The following is a 20,531-nucleotide window of genomic DNA, read 5'->3' as shown; positions in this document are numbered from 1 at the left end:
CAACGCTCTTAACCATCTTCTGTTCACCTAGAGGTAACATTTGAGACACCCAGAGATCTGACTTCACCATTGATTCTACTTATTATATAGGTACAATTTGATACATCAATATTACAAAGATAGCAGAGATGCTACTAGACTTTTAAAGAGTTTATAATTCTTGAGGAAAGTTTTAAGATAATGTTTACAAATAAATACAGAGGGGTCCAGCAATAATTAAAGTCTCTTAAAAATCCATCATATTTATTTTTGGAAATTAAAATTTTAAATTTAAATGATAAATTGTTTTGTGCATGCAGTTTTGCCTGTTGTGTTGTGCACCCTGGCTGAGGTTGGTAGCGCCCTCTGTCGGTGATGACCTCTGTTAACGACAAACTATACACAACAGTAGGGTTTTGCAACCGTGCCTTGTCGTTTTGTAGTGAATCTTTAAGGAATGTTTTTAATGTTTTATTTTTTTGGGGAATCATCAAAATTAGTAGGCTAAATTAAACAAAACATTTCGTTCAGAAATAAAATTATTATTTACAAATTTAGAGTTACTGTACAGGAGTTTCGCTTACATTAAAACGATGCAGTACACTACACAAACTTGGGTGTTAAAATAAACACATTATAGATACAAAAGAGAAATTCAAATTGAAATCTTAGTTTGTAAAAACAACACAAATGTGGTTTTTTTTTATCACCCAAAGGTGTAAATCATTCTTATTTTTGGTGTTAAACATGGCAACACCAACAGGGTGTCCAATTTTAACACCCCAGTTTTTGCAGTGTTTAAAAGACGGGAAACTATAATCCCCCCCAGAGTTTTGGAGGAAAATTTTACTCAGGAATTCTTTACATTACTGTAAAGTCTACGTCTTAAAATATGGAGCTCAATGATTACCACATGCTTGCCCCATACATTTAGACACTGGCTTCAACCTGGTGGTGCGTTACGTTACATGTAAGGGCTATCGCACTATACAAATCTGCAATTTAAAATATTTTGTTAGAAAGACGTTTACACTCAAAAATACATTAAATCTATCATCGGAATATACTCTAGTAGGCCTGTGAGTTTTCCACTCTTGCCCTTCCTCGAGACATTGCATAACTAAACTTTCAATACTATTTCAACTTGATAACTTTAATAGCTTTAAAGGCACTGTACACTATTGGTAATTACTCTAAATAATTGCCATCATAAAAAATAACGAGCAATTGAGAGCCGTTGATAGTATTACAAAACACATTGTGAGAAACGGCTCCCTCTGAAGTGGCAACGTAGTTTTTGAGAAAGAGGTAATTTCTCACTCAAAATGACAGACAGATAGATGCTATTCACTATTCTCTTGCAACTTCGATGACCAATTGAGCCCAAATTTCCACAGGTTTGTTATGGTATGCATTGGGATACACCACGTGAGAAGACTGGTCTTTGACAATTACCAAAGGTGTCCAGTGCCTTTAAGTTCTTAAGACAATCGTTTACGGGAGTGCCACATTTTAAGACAGCCAAAAACAGGCAAGGAGTGGTGAGTTTACGTTCCTCTTTGTCAACTTTCTGACTGGCATACCAATCGTCTTAATATCTTTGGACATTTAATTAATTATATATATCTTATTTTTAAATATTATTCTTACAATTAAATTACACAACGTACAAATACAAACTAAAAATGGCTTAAAATTGTTTCTTTTCAATGTACAACGTTTTCCCCTTAGCAATTTGAACATAAAAATATCAGAAATCCCAAATCGAGAAAAACATATTTCGAGCAAAGGTCATTGGATAGATTTTCAACATTTTGTTAAAGTATACATACTAGCTCCCTCTTGATATGAAAAGGTGTATACATGTTGACACTATCACCTTGTCCACATTCAATTATGCCCTTTTCGAAACCACGGCTTCTACTCCAGATTCGGCTGAGGCTAGCTTGGCCCTGCGGTTTTTTTTTTGCCACCTGCGCGTGCTTTTCGTACTTGCTAAGGGCTTCAGACGAGAGGACGGGGCCTGAAGCCGAAAGCCGAAGCCGTGGATTCGAAAAGGGCCATAGAAACTCAACCGAACACAGTGAGGCCCAGACGAGAGGTATAGATTGGCCCCTCTATTTAATTTCTGGAGAATCAGTGCTGGGATCGTACTGTTTGCATACGGGGAATTCGAAGAGGAGTCCAGGATCGCTCAGTCAAAAATCGCCGACAATAACTGTCTTGTTTTTCTTACTGACGGTTGTTAAGTTGTTTCATTCGAATGAAGATAAATACAACATCACCTTCAAACGACCGTCCATTCTAGTCTTGATTGGCTACGTTCATTTTGTTTAAGAAGTTGCCCATATCGCAACATGAACTACTGTCTACAACTACTGGAGAAGAGATATTATCTGTATCACACAAACATTTCGATTTGAATGTTTAGACTCGCCCAGTCCTTCCGAGTCAGCCTCCAAATCAATCCATGTAGCGCTCTCTGCTGGTGACCAATACACCCAAACAGGGTCGTCAATCAAGACTATACTTCCACCCTCTCTATAAAAAGCTGCAGGAACCTATTTCAATAATTAATCAATACTTTATAATGTTCGAATAGATATTTCTGAAACATCAAGTTTAGACAATAAACTTGTTGCGCTTTTTCTTTCCCATGTAGTTTCTCCTCATCTTGTTCATATACTTCTTCGTCTCCTTTTTGAAACGGGTTTTGAGGCACTTTTTCTGGGCTTTCCCTACGGGGTTCTCGCACGCCTGTAGCCCCATCAGACTCGGGCAGTCTGCCCCTCCGTTTCTCGGCTTCTCGATGACCATGCGGTAGCGTTGCTTGACGCTGACCTTGCACCAGACGGTCGAACAGGGGCTCCAGGCTCCCCACGATTTCACCTGGCAGTCATAGGGCACAACTATCTCTGCGATACAGACAACAATAAAAGTGGGAAATCAGAGTTGGGATAATAGCAAGGAAGTTTTTTGTTTCAAAAATCTACTTAGTATAGAATTATTGAACCCCTCAAAAAATACAGTAAAAATAAAAATGAACATGCCAACTTTTAGTATGTCTTTCTTTGACACAAGTTATGTGTTGTGCAACCTTTTTTAAATTATAGCTAGAGCTTAATTCGTTTTTCTGCATGGCAATGTAAAAATAATAAAAAAGTAAAAAAAATTAAATATTCAGAAAGTGTATGATACCCACATGATTTTGCTTTTCTTTTCAGTCTTTCCATCGAGACCAAGAAACATATTTTGAAACCATGATCTGTTATTTGATCTTTAAAATAAATTATTTTATGATAAATACCTGTGTCTGGAATGGGAGGAAATACATATTTCTGTTCTTTAACGTTGGTCTCCACGGTAGACCCAACCCTCCCACCATTCCCATCAGCCTGGAGATCCCTTATCCACACGTTGGTGTCGTCCACCTCCTTCCACGTCAACGTCACCCTTGCAATGGGGGAGAGCGCCTCCTGCTGCGGGTAGAAGAAAGAGTTGGCCGGGTGGTCTGGGTAGTGCGCCGTGATCTGGCTGATGGGTTCCTGGGGAGTGCTGACGTAGTCCGGGGAGGTGAAGGAGAAGCCACCGTCCGTACCTGCATCCCAGGGTTGGAGGTACAGATCCAGGGGTTGTTTGCGCCACGTACCCCCCTCGCACAGGTCTAGATTACTCACGCCGACGAACCAGTCAGGACTGGGGATGAGATGAACGGCAAAAGAGATCTGCGGACAATTTGAAGAAAACACAAATTAAACTGATTGTCTTTATACTAAAATTCATCCTTTAAATTACATCTTGTGTCATTCTGTGGAGAGTTCTCCTTCAGACAACGGACTTGTCTGTGTTGTTAAACAAATCCTGCGGGTAAACAACCTCACCCTCCCCACCACCATCTTTTTATAAACAAAAACCCATGAGATTCACGGGGCGCAAAGAAGACACAATGGGATGTGGTGGTGATGGTGTTCCCTTAGATGGGGTGGGGTGTGGTCACCACTCCTCGGTCACCAAGGTTGACCGAGGGAGGGTGACAACGTTGACCTAACTCTTTAAGCACATCGAAGTCAGCATTATTCTAAATGCCCTCTCTTTCCAAAGATAAACCCTTTTAGACACCATTACTTTCTAATTGCCCCCACACCCACACACTATAGAAGATCAATCCTTTGTGACCCAAGTACCTGTAAAAATATTTGTCATATTTTGTTGTTGTGGCCAAGAAACTCTCTACCAATACAAAGTAAGCCCCTTACCTTCGTGAAGTCTCTGCTCAGCGAAGCTGTTGCCAAAGATGCCCCCGTGCCAGTGGGGATAGACTTAGCGGCGAAGATGGCGTGCACGGACGTGTTCCGGGTCATCTCGCCATGCAGCTTGGTCCCAGACGGGTCCTCGCCCTCCACAAAGTTCCGAAAGGCTTGACCAGCTAGTCTCCTTGGCTCCCACATCCTGAATCGGTCATCGTGAGAGACACCTGCATTGTGAAAGTGTACATATTTTTAAAAACGTGCATTTTTAAGGACTAATACACATTTAATGCAGGAAGGTTCCACTATTAAGAAGTAACTATAAATAGTACACTTTAGGGAGGAGTGTCGGCTCTGAGAAGAGCCGGTTTGGTCTCGACGTTTCGAACAGTAAACCCTGCTCGTCTTCTTCTCCTGAAAGCTTCAAACACCAGTTTATGTTCCACTAGTTACTGGCCCCCAGTAAGCCAACAAGTTTGATTGGCGTGGGTAAGTGTTGGGATCCTCAGGACACACCATAGGCTGTTAGCAAGACAGTGCCAGCCTCACATGCTTCACAGATTTGTAGCTCAGTATAACTGTGTGCATAGAGTGAAAATATTTTGTACAACAATATTTGGGTCAACAGGTAGCCTACCGAGCCCAGTATCTGGGTCAAAAAATTGCCCAGAATCTGGGTCAACAAAAACCTGAACCTGTACAAGAAGTACCTGAACTATAGTATTTGGGTCATTAAGTGCCTGACCCGTTAACTGGGTCAACAAGTGCCTGACCCAGTATCTGGGTTAACAAATACCTGATCTAGTTGGCCAACAAGTGCCTCACCCAGTAACTGGTTCAACAAGTACCTGACCAAGTAACTGGGTCAACAAGTACCTGACCCAGTATCTGGGTCAACAATAACAACCTGACCAAGATCTACTCTAACACGACCACTAGCAAGAGGATACAGATCAATCCTTTTACCTGTTTCTCTTTTAAGTCTGACCATAGGTAGAAACTGACTCCAAAGTTTGACCACACAGAGTTATCTTGTTGAGCGATTGGAAAAAAATATGGTTCGGAAACAATTCGGAAGACTCCAATTAAAAATTGGCTTATAGTCATTGAGGTAGAATTTCATGGTCGTGTAACAGATAATCTGTGCAAAGTATAGTATACATGTTTATACGTGCTGTCATGTTTGTTCACACGAAGTCACTCCAGTTTTCTAGTTTTTTTTTTTCTCTTTCTTTCCCCCCTCTCTAACTTGAGTTCAGGCAGCCAGTGTCGATTACAATTTTTCTTTACAGACGTGGCAGATGTTAGCACAAGTTTCGGCTAATATTTGTTGGGGATGAAGTTTTAGTGGACAAAATGTCTGTTGTAATTTGTCTGGTATCGAAAGGTGTTTATGCAAGGTCTGCCCAGTATCTCCTAGTGTCATGTCCACCACTCTCTCAGCGAGACAATGTGGCGAGGCAAAACAAAAAGCTGTATCCGGACGGGTAGTAGAGGACACCGAAACTCCAGCCCCCTCTCCCTGGGGTTTGACTAATTGTGTTTGACTACGTGGGAAACCTGTTAGCCGATTCTCATTGTCTTTAAGGTTGGGAAGGGAGAACAGACATCGCGGGACGGCCCCCTGAACGGAGGTCGGTTATCACCAGAGACTTTGATATATTTTCCGGGACGCCGATCACTAGAAGGGGTTGGCAGCAAGTTAAGTGAGCCCGCAGGCCACTATCTTGGGAGATGGGAAAAGTTTTGATAGAGACCTCACTAAACAAAGAGTTGTTTTAGGATGAAATAGATAGGGTCTGTTCCGTGGATCCGATGTCTCTCTTGCGAAAGGGGTCCGGTGGAAGAGGAGCGAGTCACCGCCGACAATCGGTCCCGTTTACCGACTGCGAATCCCCCGGCGAGCTCCAGGACGGCACGACGTGATCAAATTAGGGTAGAACAACACGGCAATTCTCTGAGCACTCCGCCGACAATTAACAGCACCCGCTGGCCTGCCGGGTCCGAGTGTCGCACAGCCCGTGACCTCCGCCCCTGCCAGCTCCTCAGCTGTACTTTACGAAGGGCACAGCGCAACGGGCTCATCGGACGACGGTGTTCCCTTCCAAATTCGCCAAATCACTGGCTGTTAAAAACTTTTAATGGGGGGATTTGCTTTTCGTGCCAAATATGGGCGACCTACAGGGACTTTAAATGGCCGCTGATTTCTTACGTAGCATGGTATCATATAGTTGCTGCATCCGAGACCGCGAGTCTGCGTCCTTTATACTCCCCGGTACAACCATCCCCACGGCATTCTCCAAATGTCGGCAAACTCCTCTCGACTCCTCTCAAGCAGTACATGCCCTCTTCTGACTCTATTACCGGCATCAAAGCGAAATGCTAATTGCTCCCGGAGGCAAGTGGTGGCCGAAAATGAACCCCGTATTATACAGCCAAGACGGGAAAATGAAGATCTTAAGGCAAACAGTTTGTGACAGGGTGGGTGTGTGTAGACTGGAGACTACAGGGGCGATGAGGTTGAACACCGCCCCCACGACCCAGAAAACCCAATTAAGAGATTGGTTTAATACAAAGTGAAAGTTATAACGGCCGACGTGCAGTTAGGTTCTACATGTTCTTAATATTGCGCTGTTTATCAATTGCCCCAACTTTGGTTGTTAAAAATGTTAATTAAACCTAACTTCCTGCCTCATTACAAACGCGCTGTCATTGTTCGTTCAACAAATAATTCATAAGATCCAGAGTTTCAGATTCCATGAACTTCATGTTACTAAAAGAAAATTGTTTGGAATTCGGTCTTCCAAGTAACTGGCTAAAACTGTACAGTTTTGTATAAAATAAAATAAAACCCAATTAATTAACAAAGTTAATTAAGTAGACTGTATGTAATACATTTTAGTATAAAACATAGACACCCATGTACTTCACCCGAATTTTGAATGCGATTCTAGAATAATAATAAAATTATTTTTTTGTATAAACACCCTCAATCTACCCCTTATAAGTATCCGAGTTGAAGATAAAGTGCCCCATCTCAAGAAAAAAAAACACTTTGAAATGCTATTGGTCGGCCCTTTTCGAAACTGCGGTCAGTTTGGTCCCCAGATTAAGGCTCTGGTGTCAGTTAATTTGAACACGTGCGCTTCCACATGGAGACTTAAGTCACGTTTTAAGGATAAAAACAATGAAACCCCATTACAACAAAGGAGGTTGCAAAAGCTACAAAACAGAGTGGGATTTAAAACTGTGCATGGTGTGAGTACAATCAGGTGAAGTTTGCGGTAGTACTATATAATTATTAACCAATCTCGTTTGAGTAGTGTTTACCATTCAAAGTATATGCCGAAACGTCGAGTTGTCAACCATATTTTCAGAACCAACACATATCCCCGAACAGATTTATACATAGTGCTAAGTAACTGTATACTTTTATATGGTTACCAAACATATTCAAACTAACAACAGTACTACCAAAGTTGCAATCTAGAGTGGTTGAATGGTATTTCATGTATCGAAGCAGATTGATTGCAGGAAATTACACGAAATCAGTTGTGATATAAAAGTTATGATTGGTCTGATTCACAGATTTCCATTCAAAAAAAGAAAGACTCAAAAAACCTTTACAAGGAGAAAGAAATCCTGGTCGGCTCAAGGCCAAGCCGGTATTAATTCGAATCGGCAGGGTTCCTGAGTGATTCCCAGCGAACGGTAAGCGACGGCTTGCTGGGCCAGAGCCCGGAGTGCCTAACCCGCTCTCATAGCCAGTTTCATGATGACCGGATTGCTCGTATGTCACCCACATGGAAGCAGTGTGACTCACGCTAAAGCTTAAACGCCATCATATTATTTCCAAAAGGTACAACATTGATTTCTGGACGATTTTATTCAAAAAGTAAATATTATCTTAATTAACGCTCACGAAGTGTTTTAATAATGCACACCTCGTTTAAAAATATTGAGCTAAATATAATCGCAAATAATGTTAGAGGAACTTTCATTCGTTTTATTTGCACTTATTTGAAAACTATGTACGTTTTACAGACACGACTAAGTTATAAACCCCAGGCCAACATTGTTTGCATTTATACCATAGGTCTTTTTGGTTGGTAAGCAGTTTGCAACAATTTATTATATTTTTCCATCTTATAGTTGAACAATATTGACCTGCAAAATATTGTATCTACAATTGATAGAAATGAATGTTGTTAAAAATATTATCAGAAAAACACGATGACAAAAGTATTATTGTTTTGGGCTGTGTCAACCTTTGGTTTAGAGGCTTGAACTTGACAAAAAAAAAAAAAATTTGTTGTCAAATTATTATCAAGTGTATACAGCAGTCGATTTCACGAAACGCCAGGATAGTCCTATCTCGAGTTAGGACGATTAACATCGTCCTAATTTAGGATGGGTTCAATGCGTCATCACTTCTATGGTTAAGAAACTTAACTCGTCCTAAAAGTCCTAAGATTAATCCTAAAAGTTAGGAATAGTTTGTTGAAATCGACGGCAGTTCCTTTAATTTGACTCCCCAGCACTGGTTGCATGTGGCGTCGACTGTGCACCAGACGTGACCTAGGTTCACGTGCAATGTCTTTCGACTGGAGTGAAGCCAGCAGACAGCGGGGACCACCTATATTATTTTGTAGATAGTGCTTGAGCAAAGTCAAGGATTAACGGTCACGTTTTATCTCCTGTGAAAATGATTCAAGGTAGTCTTTGAGCCCCATATTATAAACAAAGAAAAGAAAACAAGAAGAAACCAGGGACAGATGTGTCATGATGTTGCCTTGGAAGTTTCTATGGTTAACAGAACATTATACACAATTCATTACGTCTTTGCGATTAACATTTAATATACGTGCAAAGCTGTGTTTGATGTGTGTTTATGGAATTTCATTTCCCACATAATTCATATTCAAACAATGGTAGGACTGGTTGTAAGTCTAATTGATTTTGGTGGGTTTTTTAAAAAGTGGTATTAACACGTGGTGAACGCAGTGTTTCTTTTAAAGAGATATAACACAAACGTTTTACAATTGTAAGAAAGTATACATGTGTTTTTGAAAACTTTGAATCTTAATTAATGAAAAGGGTGGAAAACTTGCAATAATATTTTCAGATTGTTGCATGATTACATTAAACTAATTTGTTTGTTTTATTTTTGATTGCCTGTAATTATCGTTGTAAAGCGTTGTGGTTCCTCTTTGTGTTAGAACGCTATATAAATGCTTGTATTACTAAAACTATTATTATTATTATTGTGTTATACGAGGGAAAGTGTGTTGACACGATAATTCTACGCAATATAGAATTCTATCAATTGCCATCTGTTCTCGGAACCCAGAAGCTTATTTTGAATACTGATATCTATTTTGAGAGGCGAATTAATTTCACTCATCCGGGAAAACAAAACTGTTGACATCCAAAATCTAGATTACCATTTCCGGCATCCCATAAGTACCATATGACGAGGGTGAACATTTGGTCTAGATTGGGGTAGGTATGGTTGCCAATTGACTCCATCTGATCCCCGAAACATGTGTGGAAACAGTGGCATGGGCTAAAGGTTGGGGACAGTGAAAGTATAGCATGCTGGAGGAACTCCAGATTCGCATCTGCTCAAAAGTGAGTCATCTCACCTGCCACGCCCTCACTCCTTCACAAATACCCATCCACCATCCAACCATCTGCTAATAACCATTATTATGTTCGTATCATGCATGTTGTTTTTACTTTATAGAGATAAATGCATCTTTGCTAAGCAATAATTGAATGATCATCCAAAGCAAGGGAACTCAAGTAAGTTTAAAACACCTTTTAATGTTATATTATGAGTACATATTTGAACCCACATTTGGGCCCATGTGCTGATGACCGAATGAGGATCAAATTGAAAGAAGGAGTTGAGCTCAGCTACCCCCCCCCCCGAAAAATAATAACAAATAACAAAATCAAATGGCAACATCCTAACAAATGGCACATGAGGAAAATGTAAATATCTACTGGAGCATTTTAAGGGCACCTGTGCCATATTTCATAGAGCTTCTCAAGCAGAAAATATTGCTTAACAGGTTTCTGCTTAGCAGAAGTGAGCAGGAAACCAGTCACAAATTACACACGTGACAAGGTAACTTTATTCTGGTAAGGATAATTTTGTTTTGCTTGGCTACTCTTTATGCTTAAGCAGCTCTATGAAATTGGGCCTACTCAGGGGGCAAGGAGGCCATTAAGTATCAGGACTGTATATAGTATGTCGCACCAATATTAAACAGAACCGTAGAACATGGAGGTAACAAAAATCATACGAGGCACGTCAAGGGACGTCAAAGTTAACTTTACCCTCAAAGAAAACCAATGACTCACCAGTCAGCGTAGACCACTGGGCGTTCTTACGATACTTCGGGAAGCTCTTTGGAAACCTGCTCTCGCTCCACAGACCCTGAAACTCCAGCCGGTAGCTGGCCGTCTCCTCACCACCGCACGCCGCGCTCACATCCCCAACGAGGAAGCTCCCTACCACGAGAAGCAAGCTGAACATGCCGAGCTGCGTTCTGTTTTTCTGGGCCATCCTGGAAAGACAAGAAGACAAGACAATTGTAAAGTAAAAGCTGTCTAGCGTTAGTGGTACAACAGTTTACGTAATGTCAGATTGTTGGGGGCCATCATGGAAAGACAAGAGCAAGACAAAACAACAATGTAACTTAAAGCTATTCTAGCGTAATAAAGTGGTACAACCATTTTAAGGTGTGTTACGTAATGTCGGATTTGAAACACCTTTTGTCTATAGTCCCTACACAAACTTGTTCAGCACACGATGCCAACGCTTAAATATCAAGTTTTCAGGAGGTGGGGGACGGGTGGGGGTGTGTTAAGGACATAATTGGAGGGAACGTGCCAACCCCCCCCCCCCCTCCAATAGGTATTCGCAACTGTGAATGTTACAAATTACCAAAACGAAATGGCGATGGCTGGGCCCATTGAACAACAAACATGGTGTGGAAAAATCAACTAGTTAAATACAAGATGGAATACTGCAGATATTCTTCATAAAAACGGGTTACCAGCGAAAAATATAACTCAATGCATAATGTTTAAAGACATGGTAATTACCTACTATTGTAAGCTTCTGCAATTAATTCTTAAGAATTTTAATAAATCGCTTTAATTATCCCCACAGCAAAGCAATGTTGGATGACAATTGAAAAATATAAATAAAATTTCCAACAAATCAGCTAGCATAAAATATATTATTTTCGGTTTATTGAAAACCCCACAAACACCATAGTAAGTCAACTTACCCAACACCCAGTAATAAAAAGATAAGAGAACTTGCGCTGTTGTGTGGAGACAATTTTTTGTACCGATGTGGGCAGATCGGACGGTACATGACAAAATATAACTCAATTTATAGTAGCCTGGAGGGCATACGTTATACGCTGGGGATTTAGGGTTAAATTAGCAGCCGTGTTTTCGGTTAACCGCAAAAGACATTTCAGCCGGGGCCAGATTACATTATCTAACTTATTAAATCATATTAAAGACGCTATGACGTGTAGGTGCTAGACTCGGTGGGCGTGCAATGCAAACTTCTTACGTCATTCTAGTTAGTGCTATAAACGGGGCCGCGCTGAAAAAAACTTTATTCGTATTTTTTGTTAAGTTTAATATGGCAACAATTATACTTTTAAATTTATTGTTGAGGTGTTGCAGCACTCTGAATGATACACACTATCTGGTGCTGGCATATATTCCTAAAATGCGGGGGTTGTGGAAAGGTCGTACCTTTTTAACCAGATTAATTGAAGCTACTAAATTCAAAAACATAATTTTTTAATTCTATGGCCAAGCCGGCTCTGGCACTGTGGCTCATTTTTCGTGACGTCATACGCTGGATTAAAACACGTCTGCTGTCTGGGCCAGGGCGAGCCTGCTCTAATTGAGACAAATTGAAAATCACACTTTGGCATTTGGGTTTCCATGCCGCGGGGACTTGTCAAAATATGCAAATGAGAGCCTTTTCCAGCTTATTCATTTTGATTGGATAGACTAAATGCATATTCATGAGGATGACGTCACATATGTCTAGCTATGACGTGTTGCGTAGTCAGAGGCACATTGATGCAGTTACAGCCGTGAACAAACTTTGTTAAATGCTTAATTGAATTAACTTCAATATGTGTCAAAAAATAAAATAAAAATAAAAATAAATAAAAAAAACATTGAGGGGCGTGGTTTACAGACTGGTGGTATATACCAGAACCAGAAGGGCCAAAGTCTACACACTTCTTCTACATTCCAATTTAAACAGGCTTTTACACTGCAGCTGGTTTTCAGCTGGTTTTCACTAATTTCAATTATTGAATCTTCTTAAATTATTAACTAAAGCAAACCTTGAATCAATGCTACGTAATGGAAAAAGGAGACAGTTGGGTATGTTTCTTTTCCTGACATCCGAGATCAGTTAAGAGTAGAAACCTCGTATATTTAACATGGTAATCCCTGTATAAAAAGCCTCAGAAAATAGTAGGGACTTTGCATGGTGTACAATTCAATTCAATTCAATTCAAAAATGGTTTATTAAAACATGACTCGCAGTTAAAAAAACTGAATTGCACATGTTACATCATAATATGTTAAAATAAATTACATCAAGTAGAAGTTAACAAAGAAAAGGACATCAAATAAAAATTATTATTATATACATTGGCAAAAATACATTGGTAAAAAAAACCAGTAGGCACAATTATTATATATACACACATAACTATATTAAAAGGCATTTAACAGACTGACGATTTGAGGAATTGCACTTTGTTTGTAGCGAACTGTTTTACATCTGGGTGGGTCATATTTGGTGTGTCTTAAATTGATCTGACAGTTTCTATGGGGAGGTAGCCAATTTCTACTCATGTGATGGGATTCGATTGAATAAGCAAAATCGCTACACAGTTTGTCTCTTCGGTTTTCAAGGGTTTCAAGGTTACATACGAGGTTACAAGGTTCGTCCATAACGAAGCTATATAGAGCTCGTGTGTGGCTAGTGGAGAAACAAATTATATCACAGAAAAACGACTGATGTAGCGTCTAGATTTTCTCAACGCTCACGAGGTCACGACTTTTTCAAAGGTAGAGCAAAATGCTCGTCGACACAAAAAAAAATTATAATAACAACATATCACATAATATTACAACGAAACCATCAAACTTGTTGCAAGCAAAATAAGAATTAAAAAACTGTTAGGCAAAATAAAGTAGACCTACAGGTTCAAAGCAAATATATTGGCGAAGGGGCGAATTTGGTAAAACATTTATGTTAAGACACTGAACACATTTGGTAATATTGTCAAATACCAGGATTCTCACTTGGTGTATCCCGACATGCATAAAATAACAAACCTGTGAAAATTTGGGCTCAATTGGTCATCGAAGTTGCAAGAGAGTTATGAAAAAAACAATCATTTGAGTAGGTTCCAATAGTGCCCAGTGCCTTTAAAATTAGAAGTGAAAGTAAAATCCATCTATACTTCCTGAAATTTGAAAAAGTTAAAATATTGATATCTCCTTACCTGATCAGAGTTTGGAGTTTGCCTTCGTAGAAAGTTTGTCACGAACTGCAAATCCTTGCCAACTAAAAGAATAATACCACCACTTGGAATTGGTTCAACGAGGATACAAAGGAATCCCGGTGTTTCCCTATCATTGAAGCTGAGAGATAGATAGAGAGTGGGTGAGAGAGCTGGCTGAAAGCGGGGTTCCTTTGCCAAAAGGGTCGAGTTAGTCGTCTGGAGATACCGCAGTGATGCCTCTACCCTTTATGCTAACCCGTGCCCGCCCTCCTGCGGTGCTCCACTCACATCGTACACCAGGCTTTCATCCAGGGACGAGCACGTCTGTTTGGTGGGTGACTTTTCTTGTATCCGTATGTGTGTGTGTGTCCCTCCTCTCTCCCTGCCTCTAATACCCGGTCCTGTAGTACCCGATAGAATTGCTATAATAACAAATTTGTCGTAATCGACGAGATCATTACCTCGCTGCGGTGCCGTTTGCCGCCAAAGAACTCACGGGGTGGGTGAGCTCTATAGGCTGGGCGGTCTGCCGTGACGAGGTAACATTATCGGGCTACATCAATGTTACCCTTTGTCTTTAGCGAAGCCTGGGGACTGTACGCGGTCTTTATTCTCAAAGACCAGGCTCTGCACCCAGTGGATATTGAAGAAGAGCCAGTGGCTGGGTTCTTTGTCTTTCTTATTAGTTGAAACAATCAGTGGCAAAGCCTTGGGACCGCGGTCCTTTATTCTCAAAGACCGGTTCGATGTTGAAGAAGAGCCAGTTGGTGGCTGGCTTCTTTGTCTTTCTTATCTGTTGAAATAATCTCGGTCTTATGGAAACGCTGTAGACGAAGACACGCCTAAAAGTGTCACAATTTTAAGATGGATTGGTGAAGGGGAAACTTCCACTTCCTCTATCTTAGCAAATTGATTAGGCTCAGTAACTCTGAATGCGGAACTAATTTCTAAAACGGGAAATCATGACTGTGTAAACACAATCAAATGGGATTTGCTGTATAAAGTAGCATCCCGGAAATGTTCTTGGTTAACTTCCAACTCTCTGAGTCAGAGCTGATTAGTGAACTCAACATATCTTATTTTGGCTCAGCTGGAATTGAACGAACCAGAAGCCCTGTTTTATAAAACAAAATAAAAATATCGTTTTACTTGCAACTCCTGGTTGAGTCAGAGCTGATTGGCGAACTCAACATATCCTATTTTTGCTGCAGCTGGAAATTGAACTAAAACCAGAGTCCCAGTTTTGTAAAATATGGTAAACTCAGTTTTTAATCCAACAAAACGAGCGTGACACGTGTAACTTGTTTCCCATCATGAGCCTGTAACCACAAACGGAGCACGCAGAGGGTCAAGACGGGTGCACCCAGTCCCCGGGCCCAGCAGTTCCCAGTCTTCTCCCTAACCTTATTTTAAAGGCACTGGTAATTATAGTCAAAGACGAGTCTTCTCACTTGGTGTATCCCAACACGTGCATAAAATAACAAACCTGTGAAAATTTGAGCTCAATTGGTCATCGAAGTTGCAATAGAGTAATGAAAGAAGAAAGAAAAAATCCATTGTTGTACAACTTAGTGCGCTTTCTGACGCCTTTTTTTTTTTTAATGAGAAATTACCTCTTTCTTAAATACTACGTTACTTCCGAGAGAGCAATTGCTCACATTATCAAAGACTCTCCATTGCTCGTTACCCGAAAGTAAGTTTTTATTCTGATAATTATTTTGAGTAATTGCAATTGGTATCCAGTGCCTTTAACAAGAAAAGTACCACATTCTTGTACGGAACACCCGTACGAATTTAATACTATGGATATGCTGTTTTATATCACAGATCGTTTTCATCAAATGTTGTCGTATTCAGAGTGTACAATTTTGACCTGCGATAAAAACTGGGGTGTTGAAATAGTACATGTATCGCCTCCACTATAGTGCATTGCACTATTATTGGATCATATCACATCCTTTATGGTATTTATACGTGTGTCGGTATACGCTATCTAGTAATTGGAAATTAATAATACTCTACTGCCATATAGCGCTTTATCACTACCCCATAGAAGCATGTCAAAACCATCAGTATTTGTTCCTACAATGTTTGTGAACTAATACGTTTTTAAAGTATGTTACCTATTCCTTTATAGCACCATGTGCTTTGGCGCAATATTATGCCAATAATACCAGGAACAACATGGACAACCTCTTTTATTTTTTATAAGTGCACTGGGTTAGTGTACGTGCGTTACACCACACAAGGGACCAACAGCACTACGTCCCACCCGAAGGGCGCACCAATAATGGTTAAGTGTCTTACTTTATAAAGATACATGTGTGATGACTGGGACTCGAATCCACACTCTGCTATCAAAAACTCAACGACCATGTATTTAAATTTAATTTATATTTGTTTAATTGTACCCCCGTACTGCGGTGGTGCTAATTTATGTCCTTTATCTGTGACATTTTTAACAAACATTTTACCCTTTAATGCCACATAATTCAGCTGTGTGCTGCCAGTTTTTGTTTAATGTTTTTTTAAATGAATAAATGAATAAATCCATGAAACTTTCAAATACGTACAGACTTGTCTTCGCAGCTCATTGCGCGCGAGTCAATTGGTGTGAGTTTTGGCGGTCGTAAACCTGTTTCGGTTAGTGGTCAGTGATTCAGCATTTGACCAATTCAACCGAAACAATTATTGGTAACGACCGACAAAACGCACCTTAAACCGCACAACAAAGATACACCTGTGGACAAAAATTACTCCCAAAAGGGCGCCAGCAAGATTTAGCATGCGATGGTGACGTCAGAAAGGTTGAGCCATTTCGCAGTATTTTTGAGGCCATGGTGTGAACCAAATTTCCGTGTTGTGAAACCCGGGTCGAAAAACAACAACACATTTCATTGTAATTATGAGTATTGTTTGCTTGTCAATAGATACAAGACAATTACAGGCTGTCAAAATAATATAAAAAGTGAACAACCTGATGAGATAAGGCCATTAACCGTTGAAAGCACCCACACATGGTACAAAAAGGTCAACAGTTTAAAATGTGTCAGTAATTGATGAAACGACAGTGAAACTCCTGGCAAAAACTCGAGCTGCGTTACAATAGAAAGGTCCCTTTTTACACGAGAGAGTGATAACGGGTGGATACTATTGGTAATTACTCAATATACTTATTAGCATAAAACCTTACTTGGTAACGAATAATGGGGAGAGGTTGATAGTATAAAACATTGTGAGAAACGGCTCCCTCTAGTAGTTTTCGAGAAAGAAGTATTTTTCTACGAATTTGATTTCGAGACCTCAGATTTTGAATTTTGAAGTCTCGAAATCAAGTATCTGAAAGCACATAACTCCGCGTGACAAGGGTGTTTTTTTTAATTCATTATTATCTCACAACTTCGATGACCGATTGAGATAAAATTTTCACAGGTATGGTTATTTTATGCATATGTTGAGATACAGCAATTGAGAAGCCTGGTCTTTGACAATAAACAAAAGTGTCCAGTGTCTTTAAGTCGTGCATTGGCCGTTAGTGCTGTGACCCGATCGAGTTGACTTGAGGACAGTATTGAGCGTACAAAATATTAATGATAGTAACTTGCCTATAGTATATAACCAGGGATAACTAATAATGTCTAATTTGGATTGGATATTATTTTAATAGGTCATGCGTGAAATCAGGTCACGAAAACAACTCACCCACGCACTGTCTAATGCAATTATTGGTGAGGGTTTGTATAGGACAGTCATCTTTATTTAAAAAACAATGAATTAACTAGGCCTACTTTTTTTCTTCGATCCTCAATTATATTCAAAATATAAATGTTCTTCACCTAAGTGTCCTTGATAGCGAAGTGGTTGGTTGTATTCTTATTGTGGGTCACAACATTTTTGTGACATTGAAAATATTATCTTATAAAGTTCCGCTTTGCACAAAATGAGGCATTCAAGATGGTCAAGGTGGGCAATTTCATTTTGAATAGTTTGGATTTCACTATGTTGTTTCGGAAAATGCTCATATAATTCAAGTCAATTCAATAATTATTGTTCATCATGCCAGCATGAAAATCACTATCTCGTTTTGCACATATATTTAAACAGGAAAAATGATGAACTGCTATAGTTGCGAACAAATAATATATGTCTATAGCATCTACAACTATTGGTTTGTGTTATCTCGCAGGTGTGTCCAAAATTTGGGTCGTTGATGATGAAGGAGTTATAAAACAAAATGTGATAAAAAAAAAAAAAAGTAAATATATTCACCAAAATAAAATCTAAACAAAAGTGAAGAATAAAAAACATTAATAAAGTTTTCAGTGTCTTCTTGAGAAAATATATACATTTGGAAAAGTGTTGATGTCTTTATTACCATTATGGCCGTTGTCACATAGAGATACCGCAAAGAGAATCAAAATTGACATCATGGTGTTAAAATAGCAAAAATGTAATTGTTTTGTAATCAGTGTTTTGTTAACACAATGTGGTGTAAAAGTTAATGCCGAACACGAAAATGAACAGCGAGTACCGTATGAGTTTCCATTTGGGAATGAGAAAACAAGTTTATGTGACGACAGAAGTTGCAATAAGATCACTGAAGTGGTATAACAATGGGCTCTTGTATTACATGATTTTTCGATCTCAAACAGTCTTAAAAAACGACTTAATATTTTCGAGCTGTGGTGGATCATGTATACAAGGCTTAATTTCATAGAGCAGCTTAAGCACAACAAGAAGCTAAGCATTACAAAATTATGCTCACCAGAATATGATTACAAGCCAAACTATGATGTCGCATGTACAATCTATAACTGTTATCTCATATAACTCATATCTGCTTAGCAGTATTTTGTGCACAAGTAGCTCTAAAATTGGGCCCAAGGACCAATTTCAAAGAGCTAAGGATACCAGCCATAAACTGTACATGTGACATGGTATTTTGGCTGGTAACCCTGTTCTGGCTAGAATAATTTTGTTGTGCTTAGCTACTTTTTGTGCTTAAGCAGCTCTATGAAATTGGGCCCGGATCGTCACCAGCCCCCGCCTATAGGGATGGTGTTCACCGTATTCTCCACGGTGTATCTCCGGGGGACGGCAGCGACGCAGTCCCGGCGTGTTCACTGAGTGATGCCAGGCCAAACAGCCGTCATAGCAAACCCCGTATGACGTCACTTCAGGCTCGGGTTGAGGAGCCTCCGACGATGCTATAGCGTAGGTTGAGCTATTATAATTCATTTGCGGTGTTTGTACACTGCCTCGGACCCACCCCCTGAAAAATTAAACCATCTTCGGAAAATTGTACGGAGATCTGGAAGTGCCATCCAATATGTAGGAATCCTGAGAGAGCTTACTCCATGACAACTACATGACAACTTAAGATGACGCTATTTTGAGTCGATTTATTTCGGGATGAAAGTGTCTTAGCCAAGCAGAAAAGAACAACGGATTCATACTCTGGTATTTCTGATCGTGTGTGGGTTCAAGTCCAAATCGTGACACTTTCTTCCTCAAGCAAGACGCTTTGACCAAGACGTTTCTTACTTCGGATGGGACGTAAAGCCGTTGGTCCCGTGTGTTGTGTAAAGCACGGATAGAACCCAGTGCACTTATCGAAAAGAGAAGGGGTTCGCCCCGGTGTTCCTGGTTTGATTGGCAGCAAATTGTGCCACAGCACCTTGTAAATCATTACATGGTCTTACTACAAGGAGTAGGTATCATAATTCAAAACGTAGTCACACATACCTTGTAGGAAAATGTTAGAGCACCTTGAGCGTCACTGAGTGACGGATAAGCGCGCTATATACAATTCCACTAGCATCATTTTGAAAGTAGGATGTTGTCTTCCAAAGATAATGGGTTCTCGACCATTTCAGGATGCTATCATCCCAAGATGATCACGGGAAACCCATCTTACGTTTATGATTTTGTATGTTATTTGAACTCACCTATACGGCTGAATGTTCACTCTGCCGTAATCTGGAATGACGACGTTTTCGGATTTTCGGACGACGATCTCGGATTCACTCACACACAATTGATTGTGAAAAGATGGCGTAGCATAAAACGTTGCAAACAATCGGAGTTAAAAGGTTTAAGGCGAAATGACAAACCGCTACAGTGTCATCACCATGCAGTAAACCATTACAGGATAAGTTGGATGGTACTTCCAGATCCCCGTAGTTGTAGGTGTACAGCGAGCGCGTCAATGAGCGGACAAGTTGCTCTAGTTATCACTGTTCGGTAACTAGAGACTCGATGACTCTTCACCGTATACCAGGAAAGTCAGATCCGGGTGTGTTCTCAATGACGTTGGTTTAGTCATTTTTAAACTCTGGTGTCAAACAAAAAAGTGAAATTAATAGCATTAAAATTGATTACACAGTGACGTGTTTCAGACCATCTGCAACAACAACAAGATTGTTGTCTTTGGACAACCGTTGAGCCAAGCCATTTAGGAAGTTTAAAGGAAATTAAATGCATTGAGGTTTATTTATTCATTTCTTTAATCTAAATTACTTATCATGAATGTTTTGACGTATACGCACAATTCTATTATTATCTTCACAACCGACCTCCGGTGTTTTCCAAGCCTTGGACTTTGATGAGTTTGGGGCTCTGGCTCAGGGTGTAGACTTGGTCAGTCGTTTTCAAACTGTGATATTATGACTTCCAATTGACAGACAGGCCTAAGCCGAAGTCGGTCTCCCGAAGCAGACGTTTCGAAAAAACC

At 39.9% G+C, this 20,531-nt stretch overlaps 1 protein-coding gene across 3 annotated transcripts; it reads right to left on the bottom strand.

Moving 5' to 3' along the window:
* Positions 1–1,230: 1,230 nt before the first annotated feature.
* Positions 1,231–19,850, bottom strand: LOC117294821 (spondin-2-like). Of its 3 annotated transcripts, none has more exons than XM_033777357.1 (5): positions 19,747–19,850; positions 10,596–10,801; positions 4,236–4,453; positions 3,287–3,704; positions 1,231–2,894 (listed from the first exon to the last, which is right to left on the bottom strand). In XM_033777357.1, the coding sequence occupies exons 2-5, from the start codon at positions 10,798–10,800 to the stop codon at positions 2,602–2,604; spliced, it is 1,134 nt and encodes a 377-aa protein (XP_033633248.1). In that variant the 5' UTR covers position 10,801; positions 19,747–19,850; the 3' UTR covers positions 1,231–2,601. The 3 variants fall into 3 exon arrangements, with proteins under 3 accessions (XP_033633248.1, XP_033633246.1, XP_033633247.1); XM_033777355.1 differs by lacking the exon at positions 19,747–19,850 and adding an exon at positions 13,799–14,150; XM_033777356.1 differs by lacking the exon at positions 19,747–19,850 and adding an exon at positions 11,531–11,566.
* Between the last annotated feature and the right edge of the window lie 681 nt (positions 19,851–20,531).

Source organism: Asterias rubens, chromosome 9 (assembly GCF_902459465.1).
Source record: "Asterias rubens chromosome 9, eAstRub1.3, whole genome shotgun sequence".
NCBI classification, from domain to species: Eukaryota; Metazoa; Echinodermata; class Asteroidea; order Forcipulatida; family Asteriidae; genus Asterias; species Asterias rubens.
The sequence above is the reverse complement of the archived record's forward strand: the minus strand, read 5'-3'. Positions and strand labels throughout refer to the sequence as shown.

Coding starts and splice junctions, on each gene's coding strand:
- LOC117294821 (XM_033777357.1), bottom strand. CDS start 10,800: ATGGCCCAGAAAAACAGAACGCAGCTCGGCATGTTCAGCTTGCTTCTC. Junction 4,454..10,595: donor CCAGTGGTCTACGCTGACTG/GTGAGTCATTGG, acceptor TTCACAATGCAG/GTGTCTCTCACGATGACCGA. Junction 3,705..4,235: donor TGAGCAGAGACTTCACGAAG/GTAAGGGGCTTA, acceptor AATTGTCCGCAG/ATCTCTTTTGCCGTTCATCT.